This window comes from Littorina saxatilis, linkage group LG4, assembly GCF_037325665.1.
Source record: "Littorina saxatilis isolate snail1 linkage group LG4, US_GU_Lsax_2.0, whole genome shotgun sequence".
NCBI classification, from domain to species: Eukaryota; Metazoa; Mollusca; class Gastropoda; order Littorinimorpha; family Littorinidae; genus Littorina; species Littorina saxatilis.
The window spans coordinates 34,286,130-34,298,108 of NC_090248.1; the positions used below are offsets into that span (position 1 = coordinate 34,286,130).

At 46.2% G+C, this 11,979-nt stretch overlaps 1 protein-coding gene across 1 annotated transcript in view; it reads right to left on the reverse strand.

Annotated features, from left to right (window-relative positions):
• Positions 1–11,540, reverse strand: part of LOC138964559 (chitobiase-like) — a 28,106-nt gene extending 16,566 nt beyond the window's left edge. Inside the window, exons 1-3 of the mRNA XM_070336550.1 lie at positions 11,059–11,540; positions 10,188–10,352; positions 9,106–9,696 (exon numbers count right to left, since the gene is read on the reverse strand). Of these exons, the coding sequence (XP_070192651.1) occupies positions 9,106–9,696; positions 10,188–10,352; positions 11,059–11,080 (778 nt within the window). The 5' untranslated portion in view covers positions 11,081–11,540. The remainder of the gene's footprint in view (positions 1–9,105; positions 9,697–10,187; positions 10,353–11,058) is intronic.
• Positions 11,541–11,979: the final 439 nt, after the last annotated feature.

An 11,979-nucleotide genomic window follows, 5' to 3' on the forward strand; every position in this document is an offset into this window, starting at 1 on the left:
TTGCATAAAGAAAATGAAAAGAAAGAGCCATCGTTTTGGGGTCAACAAAACGTTATCAATGTAGGCTACATATTAAAAGTTAAAAAAATAGCATGGTACCAAAATTAAAACGAGTTTTGACACGTTGCAAAAAATCTGTCACAAACGTCACGAGAGACAGCACGCGATTTTCGGCACCTTACTTTCGATCTCGATTAACGGCAGCTGCTTTTACGACATCCGCAAAGTGGTCTGAGCGACATACGAGTTTCTGGCACATTCGAACGCATGGCGTCCTTGCGACCGGGTACGTTTTCTGAATCCGTCACACGCTTTTTTACACGTCACAGGGAACAACGCGGGGTCCAAAAATAACGAGAGACATGAAAGAACATCCTTCTAAGAAAAACTGAGTGCTTATTCTTCTTTGTAATGTTATGTTAACGAAGTTTTACGGAACAGAAGCACACAACTAACTTTCGATTTTACAGGATTAATGTTAATAAAAATGTTTCTCGTAACATGTGACGGAAAACTAATCTCTTCCGTCACACTGACTTGTCACAAGAAACTGGAAAAGTGTTGTTTTTCATGCAAAAATTTACTTCAGGATTTTCTTGTCTCTTTACACAAGTTAAATAAATGTTAGAAATCAAACAGGGATGTCGTTAGGCGTCGGACATCGGACATATATAACGATGAAAATCCCCAAATGTCCGATTCACATTGCCGCATGTCGGTCAGATGTCCTATCGTTTCAGCCTAAGCGTGGTCATTGTCCGATATGTACTCCATTCCTTCGGACAGCGCGATAATCGTTAATTTTCATTTCAAGATACAAATCTTCTAAAACACCGAACGCTCTCGTGTTCAGCTGACACTGAAGTTGCCAGTGCCGCGTGCGGATCTTTTCTTTTGTCGGGAATTCCCGAACCGTTTGTGGTATGCGCCGTTTGGGTATTTATACCGTCTCGGTGCAGCGCACTGATCTAAAAATAGTGGATTATTTTTAGATCAGTGCATGCTACAGGAGTACGGGAGACAACTCCAACTGACTAAATTTGTCGTCTGCTTTTGTTTTAGATATGAGACGAAGCACTGAATTATGCCGCTGGAAAAAAAACTAAAGCCTGCAAAAGACCAGCATTAGATCAAACCGATCATTTTGTTTTTCAACTTTTATCCAAATCATGCCGTTTGTAATCAAAGTAAGAGCTCTGAAGTTGTCCATGTTGGTTTCTTTTTTGTGGTTTCTTTGAAACTAAACAAATACAACATTATACGCACACTGTGTTGATGTATTTACTATATTATGTGTGTGTTCTACAGTGCGCGCGCGCGTGTGTGTGTGGGCGCATGACTTTGGAACAATTCCATGGAATGTGTTATAAGCTCAAAGCTGTTTGGCGTAAATTCATAATGGAAAATTTCCTAGATAAATTTTCATTTAATTAATATACTTACCCGAATCACATTAGCATTGAGTCACCTGAGATGCTTATCACTGAAAAACGCTTACCCGGCTAAATTTTTTAAAGGGAAGCAACCCATCACCAAAACGAAAGTGAAAGTAGCTTTGGTAATGGGCCAGCACACTGGGAGTTACCTCCCATACGGGAGTGTGCCACGTCACTTCCTCTAGGAACACGTGCCTATCTCATACGGTCTTAGAAAAACTTAAAACCATACGCGGGGCAGGTGGGAGGGAATACAGTATGTGATTCGGGTAAGTATATTAATTAAATGAAAATTTATCTAGGAAATTTTCCATTAAATAACATATTCTTACTCCGAATCACATTAGCAGATAACATCAACAAGGCGGTGGGCTAGAAATGAATCAAAACTCACCATCAAGTTCTGGACAGGAACTGGCCTGCTGCTATGAGCACTGGAAGGCCTCTGAAGCCATCCTGTCGAAGAGCCGAGACGTCCCGAAGATAAAAGTTTAAGAAAACATCTTCAGAACGCCAAAACGTAGTTGTCAGCACCTCCTCTAGACATCTGGAGCGCAGTACTGCCAGAGAGGATGCCCACGCCCTCATATCATGGGCTCGGGCCGAGTCAAGTGGCAAGGAGGGCATGACCCCCCCCCCCCCTCTTTGTGCGACTCCACTCATAAGCTTGCTTAATGAGCGAGGACACCCACCGGGCCAACGATACCTACGACAAATCTTACTCGCGCCTAGAAAAGGGCGAGATAAACAGCAACTTCTTAGAACTAGACCGAAACAGCTGAGTCCGGGCTAAGTACAGACAAAGAGCCCTCACAGGGCAATTGACCAAATCAAGGTCATCCGGGGCCAAACGCGCTGATCAGAGCCTTGACTCTAACCAGCGGAGAGGCCTGCCCTGAATCTTGGCCAGGAAATCGGGCCGGAAACGCAAAGATGCGAAACCGTCCGACTCAAAGGAGATATCTCCAGGCTGACCCAACAGGGCGTGGACCTCGCCACCCCGTTGGGCCGTTGCCAACAAAAGAAGAACCAGCGCTTAGCGAGTGACATTGAACAGAATGGCCTCGCTCAAAGGCTCAAAATCCGCAGAACATAGGAATTCCAGGATTAAAAACAAGTCCCACTTGGGAGCGGGCAAACGAGCTTTAGCTTCCCTAAGAGCAGCCCCTTTAATGACTGCAGCTATAACGCCCCCGACTCGAACAGACCGACCGATCTGCTAAAGAGTCACCGAGATAGCGAAGCGCCGGAACCTCAACGAGAAGCCTGAGGCGCCCTGCGAAGACATGAAAGAGAGGCGGTTGGCGACCTGAATAGAGCGCGAAGCCACCGACCTCACCCCTGTAGCTGAACACCAGGCAGCCCATGCCTTCCAGTGGGAAGCATAAACCGACGAGGTGGACGCTCTATGCGAGCGAGCCACCAAGTCCAGACGGATGGAAACCATCCGGAGAGACAAAGTGGAGCGAATCTGAGCTTGGAGCTTGTCCACCCTTCTCTGAAAAGGCTGGACAGTCCACGCGACCGTGTCGAAAGACATCCCCAGATAAGTGAATGTCTGTGACGGGGTCAGCTCCGGATTTGCCCGGTTGATCGAGAACCCCAACAAGTTGGATTCTCAAAGAACCATTAGGGTATCCTGCGAACAGCCGCTCTGGGACTGGATCATGATGAATCAGTCGTCCAGATAAGCCCGCAGGCGGATACCCTAGGACCTCACCAGTGCACAGAACTGTCTCACCACCATGGTGAAAATCCATGGTGCGAGGGACAGCCCGAAAGGGAGTGCGCAAAACTGGTAGATCTGATCTCCCCACCGGAAACAAAGCCAATTCCGGTCGGCCGGATGCATAAGAATGAAAGTATGCGTCCTTGAGATCGATCAAGGTCACCCAGTCTCCTGGGCAGAGAGAGTCTCGGACCGAGGCTGGCGTCTCCATCTTGACTTTTATCTCACTCAAGAAAGTGTTGAGGAGAGATAAATCCAAAACAGGACGCCATCCTCCTGACGCTTAGGGAACGGCGAAAAGACGCCCTTAAATCCCAGGGAGCTATGGACCCGAACTCTCTCCACCGCGCCCTTCTGCTGCAGAGAGGCAATTTCCGACTGCAAGGCGGAACGTGCTTCCTGCGAGAAGAGGGGCTTGAACCGCGGCGGCACTCGGGTAAGAGGCGCCTTTTCCTCCCGCCAGAGCAGGCGGAAGCCCGATCTCACCACTCCCACAATCCATTGGCTGTCAACTACCGACATCCAACGAGAAAGCGCACGGGAGGGGCCTCCCGCCATCACCAAGGTGGAAGGCGGGAGGTGGGTGAGATCGTGAGCGCATCATTGGGAGTGTGGCTTACTCCCAGAGCCGCCACACCCCCTCCCCGATGCCGTCCTCTTCTTCCCGCCACGAGCGACCGGCAGAGCCTGCCGCTTCTGAGCTGGCTTGAGATTCGACAATGTCTGAGCCTGCTTTTGTTTAGAAGGCTTAGACTGTTTCACCCCCTGCAGAGTGAAGTCGAGGAACTGACTGTCCTTGTTCGACTGAATCTCCTTCTGTCTGGCAACCATTGCCAGAGAACAGAAGCGAGATTCCTCTGAGACAGGGGAGACTCTCCAGGTCTCCCTAGTAGCCAGCTCCGTGAACTGGGACTGCGAGAGGAAGAGATCCCTCCTACAGAGGACCGCTTGGGAGAACTGTAGGGAGGAAAGACGCAATTGCTCCTCCTTGACCTTGGCCAAGGTGGTCAAAAGGGCAGAGACATCGTCCGCATATTGTTCTTCACTGAGAGTGAAAGGAACCAGCGAATCGATCGATGACCGAGACAGAGTTCGAACAAGAGTCTCTGCAACGGAGGACAGTTCGATCTGCCGACGTCCAACCTCCTCAGCAGAGAGGAGGAAGCCTCAGAAACCGGCAGAACCGGATCATACTTGATCGGTTTAGCCAGAAGAGGCAGCAATTCCCGGAGAACCGGAAGGGTAGCCCTAGGGAGTGCAAAAGACACCAGCCAGCTCTGGCTCTGAGTGGACAAGCTAAGCTTCCTATTGCCCGTAGGCACAAAGGAAGAGGCTTGAGAAGCCGACGCCACCCACTGCTGAGCTGATACCGGAACTGGACCAAAAGGAAGCAGTAACGGAACAGGCACTGGCCGAATACCACTCCCCGCATGTGCTGGACGAACCAGCGAATGCAAAAGTTGGTAAGCCACTGACGGAGACTCGGCGAACCGGAAGGAAGAAACATCTTCCTGTGCCGGCCGGAAGTCCGCCATGGCCGAAGGAACGAACGGAGCGGAAGAGTCCGCAGCCACCACCCCTTCGGGGAAAAAACGAGACGCTACTTCCACCGCGATGTCAAGAACAGCCTTGAGCTTCGACGGAAACACGCCCCGAGACTCCTCGTTGACCCCTGATGGAGCATCAGAATAGTCACAAATGGAGCCATGACCAAAACCACAGTTCCGGAAGCAGAAGCATGCCCTGGCAAACCGGAAACCGGAAATGCCTGTGCACGAACATCATCCTGCAACCCAGAACCTTGTGAAGGTAAGGGTAGGCAGGACGACCATCCGTAAAAAATCCGGAGCTGGATGAGCTGACGTCACTCCCTCATCCGAGTGGAGTGATGCCTGCTCAAGCCTAGGCACTAAAAGGCCGGAAGGCGTACGCTGGAATCCACCCTCTGGTATCCGGAAGGAAGCACCAGAAGAGGAAGCAGCACGTCCGGCCGAAACCGGAAGTGTAGCCGACGAAACCGCGCAATGCGGAATTGAAGACTGCCCTCGTTGACTTTGAGATCCGGAAGGACCGGAAAATCAGTGAATACTCCATACTAACGCAGCCGCCGTAGCGTGCCTGCGTGGACGGATCATCACTTCTGGCGAGTGCCGGTAGTGTAGCCGACAGAACCGCGCAATGCGGAAGCGAAGGCTGCACTGAAACCAAAAACACCAGTTCCGGAAGCAGAAGCATGCCCTGGCAAACCGGAAACCGGAAATGCCTGTACACGAACATCATCCTGCAGCCCAGAACCTTGTGAAAGTAAAGGGTAGGCAGGACGACCATCCGCAAAAACCGGAGCTGGATGAGCTGACGTCACTCCCCCATCAGAGTGGAGTGATGCCTGCTCAAGCCTAGGCACTAACTGGCCGGAAGGCGTACGCTGGAATCCACCCACTGGTATCCGGAAGGAAGCACCAGAAGAGGAAGCAGCGTGTCCGGCCGAAACCGGAAGTGTAGCCGTCGAAACCGCGCAATGCGGAAGTGAAGGCTGCACTGGTTGACTTCGTGATCCGGAAGGACCGGAAGTCAGTGAATACTCCATCCTGCCGCGACCGCCTTAGCGTGCCGGAGCGGACGGATCATCACTTCCGGCAAGTGCCGGAAGTGTAGCCGACGAAACCGCGCAATGCGGAAGCGAAGGCTGCACTGGTTGACTTCGCGATCCGGAAGGACCGGAAGTCAGTGAATACTCCATCCTGCCGCGACCGCCTTAGCGTGCCGGAGCGGACGGATCATCACTTCCGGCAAGTGCCGGAAATGCGGCAGCCGAAACCGACTGCCGCAGCTGTTCGATCAAATCCGGGGCCTCGTAGGTTATCGCCGGAAATGAAAGATCAGCATGGTATCGGTCGTGACCCGATGCGAAAGAGCTGTCTCCCGAGAGAGAACGTCCAGGCGCCTCACGAGGGCTATCGGACCAGCTCTGCTTACCAGCCGCAGCTGAAGAGGGAGGACGCTGCTCCAAACCGGAAATGGACGGCAAAGACACGGAAGCCAACTCCCGGACGTCACTGCCAGATGCCGGAAACGCCAAACAACTGGCGACGGAACGCTGGAACTCTGCTTGCACCAAGCTGCGGATTCCCGGAACCAGTGTCTAAAACAGAAAGGAACCAACGCACCCTGCACAGGTGCTAACAACGAGGACGAAGTCTCCGTAGTAGAGAACCGGAGCAGACGTAACCATAGCGCTAGGCGCCACAAAAGATAGCAGAAGTAGTAACAGCGCTAGGCGCCGAAAAAGGTACAGACAACAAATAGTTACGTTCTTGGTCTGTACAAGTAAAACTGCTAAAGAAGAAGCCTAAGGCTTAAAATTTCCCCATGGGGTCCGACTTGCCACAGCGGTTGTCTGAATCAGACATGCTGTCAAATCCATGTAAACAACACGAAAACATTTTACTGAACGTAAGTCTAAACGACTGAAAACTCAGTAAAAAAAAAACACACACTTTCGCGTCAACAAAATACGATAGCTACACTTGCCCAACAAAAACAGAGGCACGTAAAGCTACAAAGTCACACGAGCTAGAAAACTAACTCACACCACAAAATGGCGACACACAACAAAATGGCGAAACACGCAAGTAACTGACACACAAGTCAACGACGCGTGACAACGCGAAAAAATTTACTGACACGTAAGTCTAAACGACTGAACACAGTAAACACACACTCTTTCGCGTCAACAAAATACTATAGCTACACTTGCCCAACACAGAAAGGGGCACGCAGAGCTACGAGCAAAGTCATACGAGCTAGCTAACTAACTCACACAACAAAATGGCTAAACACGCAAGTCACTGACACACAAGTCCGCAAAAAACGGACAACGTACAGTAACGAAAACAGCGCAAACAACCAACAACAAACGGGAACGAGCTCACCAAACTGTAGGCAAGGCGAGCAGAAAAGCTGGGTAACGTGGCCGGCGGGTGTCACTCAAACACACAAGGTCGGCCACAGAGCGTCAAAAAGTGAACCGTCCTCTCCGAGGTGAAAAGAACGTATGAGATAGGCACGTGTTCCTAGAGGAAGTGACGTGGCACACTCCCGTATGGGAGGTAACTCCCAGTGTGCTGGCCCATTACCAAAGCTACTTTCACTTTCGTTTTGGTGATGGGTTGCTTCCCTTTAAAAAATTTAGCCGGGTAAGCGTTTTTCAGTGATAAGCATCTCAGGTGACTCAATGCTAATGTGATTCGGAGTAAGAATATGTTATTTAATGTCCTATTACACTTTGTGAAAGCGGTCAAAATGTCCTATTTATGCCGAAGAACTCAGGACATTTGTCCTATAGGTATGAATTTGTAGCAACATCCCTGATCAAATGCTACATGGTTTGTCTGAAAAGTCTTTGTTTTTTTTTCTAGGAAGATTTGCAGAAAATCCAAAAATCTGTTTCTAGTGACGTGACATTTTCATGATGGCCATGCTTAAAAGATATTATATTTGAACATTTCTTTTGACCATAATTCAAAAGAGTGTGTTGGATTTTGTACAAAAAGATATATTTCCATCTTGAAATTGGCATTTAAGGTAACAAAAAACAGCACTGAAGATGTTGTATGTCACGAGAAACAGATTTCAGAACAGGACACAAAACAAAAATTTATTCAGTTGGTTGAAAAACTGCAGGGTTAGTTTTAAAAAACATTAAAAGTACATTAGGCCCCCCAAAAAACTTGTCTGTTTAGGGTAACATGACCAAAAAAAGTAGGGTCGGTAGGTAGGTAGGTTTTTTTTTTGTTTTTTTGTTTTTTTTGTTTTTTGTGTGTGTAAATGCTATGTTGACTAAACATTCACTTCTTATATTTGATGAATACATGTTTCAAAACGCCAAATGTCTCTATTTAGCATTTTTACCTCTTTTTTTTCTTTTTTTTTTTGAAATCAAAAAAGAGTTTTTGGGTCGGCGCCAAATCGATAGGGTCGGTCGGGTTACCCTAAACAGACAATTTTTTTTTTTTTGCCTTAATTAATAGTGTCAAAAATGCAAAAAAGAAAGTATAAAACTATAGTGTTCCATTTGGCACCTTTTGACTTTGGCCCATATATATATCTGCTCCACTTCCAGTATCAAATACTGACAAAAGTGGATACTGACAAAAGTGGATGTGGGATGTTCCTCCTTTCATGACCCCAAATTTAAGCCTTTCCCCCTTCTAAGACCTTGCTTTTTCTTATTTTCTGTTCATAACCTCTATAAATGTCTTTTTCTTATTTTCTGTTCATAACCTCTATAAATGTCTTTTTCTTATTTTCTGTTCATAACCTCTATAAATTTATGTCTTTTTCTTTTTTTCTGTTCATAACCTCTATAAATGTCTTGTTCTTATTTTCTGTTCATAACCTCTATAAATGTCTTTTTCTTATTTTCTGTTCATAACCTCTATAAATGTTTTTTTCTTTTTTTCTGTTCATAACCTTTATAAATGTCTTTTTCTTTTAAGAGTTAGACTCCCTCCTTGTTAAGATGTGATTTTATCAGATTTTTTTATGGCCTGAAAATGTGCATAAATATATATGTCGTGCCGAATTCACGTAATTGCCGATTCCGCGTAATGGGCAACATTTTTGCCCATTTCGCGTAATCGGCAAAACGCTGCCAAATACATGAAATCGGCAGCGTTTTGCCGAAATCGCGGACAGGCTTCTAAAATTTCCCCATTTTGCGAAATCGGCAGCCACTTTTAGGTTTTAAAGTTCTCAAATGCCTGGGATATCATCACACTTAGACAACTAGATACTCCAATGGACAGATATCGCAATAATCGATAAGTTATGGCAAGTTATGTGTAAAATATACACACATATTGATTAGCCAATACAATACAAAGGCTTCTTGGAGCCAAAGACATCACAACATCAATACACATAACTATGACACATTACCTGCAAGATATTGCGCTTCCTGCTTGAACGAGGTGTCGTACACAACAGTCCACATTGGGCCCTCAAACTTCACAGGCTGTTCGTTCTCACTCACAGTCAAGCTGACTGGTGTTGGAATGACACGCTTTCCGCATGTCCCTTGATCCTCCACCGCATTTCTGTTGAACCTCACCTCCGGCGTAAAGGGGTCATAGAAGTCAAATCGCTTCTTCTTACTACTACTGAGGGTGTAGTCAAAGCGTTTCCACTTGCTGGCAGTGTCGAACGGCGCCACAAAGTCCAGACTCTCACCAGCAGTGCAGGCGATCACTCTGGGTTCTAAGTCAGGAGCGGCCAGGAACCAGTTGGGCAAAATATCACAACGAGCCACAGAATAATACTGCCCACGAAACGGAATCGTCAGCGCCTGCCCTTGTCCGAGAGGTTTGAAGTCTGGCGTTGGATGAAGTCGAAACAAACAGCCGTTAATATGCATGAGGTGAAGGCCATCCGCTAGCTTGATTCCCTCATCACAGGGGAGACGACCTGGCTCTATCATGCGGATGTGGGAAAAGAACATGGACCAGTTTGCAAACCTCAGCTCTGTACTACCTGCAATGCAACAAAGAATAAAGATAGTTGTCAATGTGTTTAAAAACTACCTAAATGGCCTATAAAATAGTGTGCAAAATGTAACGAAAGAGCTAAAAAAAACACACTTGTCAGCACATTTGATAACAAACAAAAAGCCTTGGGCCACCATCTAATCTCTGGGTAACTGAAAATGGCTGCATGTTATCACCAGCAATGCTAAAAGATAGTCACAATATTTCTTGCCACATTTGAAAACAAAGAATTGAATTGAATTCCGGATTACACAGTCGTAGAACTTCGGCTTAGTCCTGCTTTTAATACTGAATCATCAGTGTATGGTTTGTGATCTTAACCAAACTGATACAATATATATTATATATATATATATATATGCTTCTGAGTATTCATTTAAAGTCTTAGCCCTACAAAGGAGCATGCAGTTGATCTCAAAAGTAACCATAAACTATAATTAATATATGTTAAAAACATGCTTCATGCAGTCATGTCACCTTTGTTGGAAATTGTAAGAGAAGCCTCATAGCTGGCTTGGCCGCCGGTCAGATTGTCCAGAACAGCATAATGAATGTCCAGTGAGGCGGCCAGACCGTCCAGTTCTGCCTGGGTCAGATTGGGCAGTTTTCTGCTCTCTTGCTTGTCCATTGTCTTTGCCTTTTCTGTAGGTAAACATGTATCATCAATAGTTAATTGTCTTGAAACTATGAAAATAGTAATGAAAAACAATAAAAATGCAGTGCCTGATTGAAGACAGAAAATTAATGATTTTTATTATTAATACTATCAACCGCTGTCCAAGAGGTTGGGCTTTGAGTCCTCCTATAGCTACCTGTCACAGTTGGTGCGTTTTTTCTAATCTTTCAAGCTTCATTTTCTTCTTTTCAACATTTCTCTAAAACTTAAATAACAAAGACCACAGTTCTTTGCAATAATCTTATCTAAGTTATGAATGACTCGTTGGTTCTCGATAAAAAGAAACCTTTGTTTTGAGAGCTTCTCAAGAGTGCTGGCTCCCGAGCCTGGTGGATTCATAACCGACTTGCTGGTTCTCGGGCCTGGGTTCTCCGTAACCAACTTGTGGGTTCTGCAGCCACGGCCTAAACTTAAACTAAAGTTCAATTCTATTAGTATGATCACACACAGCTAGATGCTCAACAACAACAAAACTTGCAATTTTAAGAAAACACTCACACATGCACATGCACTGAGTACAAGACAATCAATCGTATCTCCCCGTACACACAGGGGGCTGGACTAGCATACAAGATCCCCCCTTACAACTGACAAGAACATGAAGAAGGAAACAAAAGCGCATTAAATATCAAGCAGTACAACATAAAAGTTAGAAAGTTTAGTAACTCGTACTCTCACTACAATGTGACATCATGACAGACGACGATCAGCAAACAGCCCTTGGTACTGTACTGTAGCGTTGTCGAATCTTCAATAAAAAAAAACGTCACGTTGATAGTCGTCGTCGGCTTCTGTGGCGCACCCGCCAACCACCAACCCAGGCGGGTTATCCAGATCCAGATCCAGAATAATCTAATTTAACACTGTACAAGTACCATACCCACTATCGTGTCTAACTCACAACAAAGTTGTCTCCTAAAATAAATCGGTCACTGTAACTGTTGCAGCGGTGTTTTCAGGATGATTCATCAATCAAAGCAGTAGATCTGCAAAATAGCCCTGGCATCCACAGTCAGTTCGAACCAGATGCTCGAGGGCAACTAAATGCGGTAATGTTGATGTGACTAATAATCTATAACAATTTAAACTTTCAGGAAATAAAAGAATCAAATTTGTTGCAGGTGTTGGGTGGTTGGCTCCAGGGGAAATAACACTGGTATACTTGTTTGCTTATCCCCCTTGATGCGCAAAGCTACTTTCGCTTTAAGCTTACTAAGCTTACTGAGTAATGCGTGAAAGGCATTGCCGGTGGATGTAAAAAGAGACATACAATGCACAAAACTGACTCTCCTGCCCAAGAGTATATAATGTATGCTACACTATGCATTGTCCAAAATTCTGCACGTGACTGAGGCATTGCATGTTCGTAACTGCACAGTTTGCGGCTCAGAAACGAAGTGGATTCACAGCGCGCAGCGCGTTGTGCAGCGTTGCGATTTACAACGCGCGATGTATTGTGCTGTTACATTTTCTCCTCTTTCGGGTTCCTTCTTCTTCCATGTAAGCGCTGGAACTGTTAACTGGTGTATAGATTCACTTGAGATAATATAATAGAGGTAGGTGCGATCAATTGTTGTTAAAAATGTTGCTGAT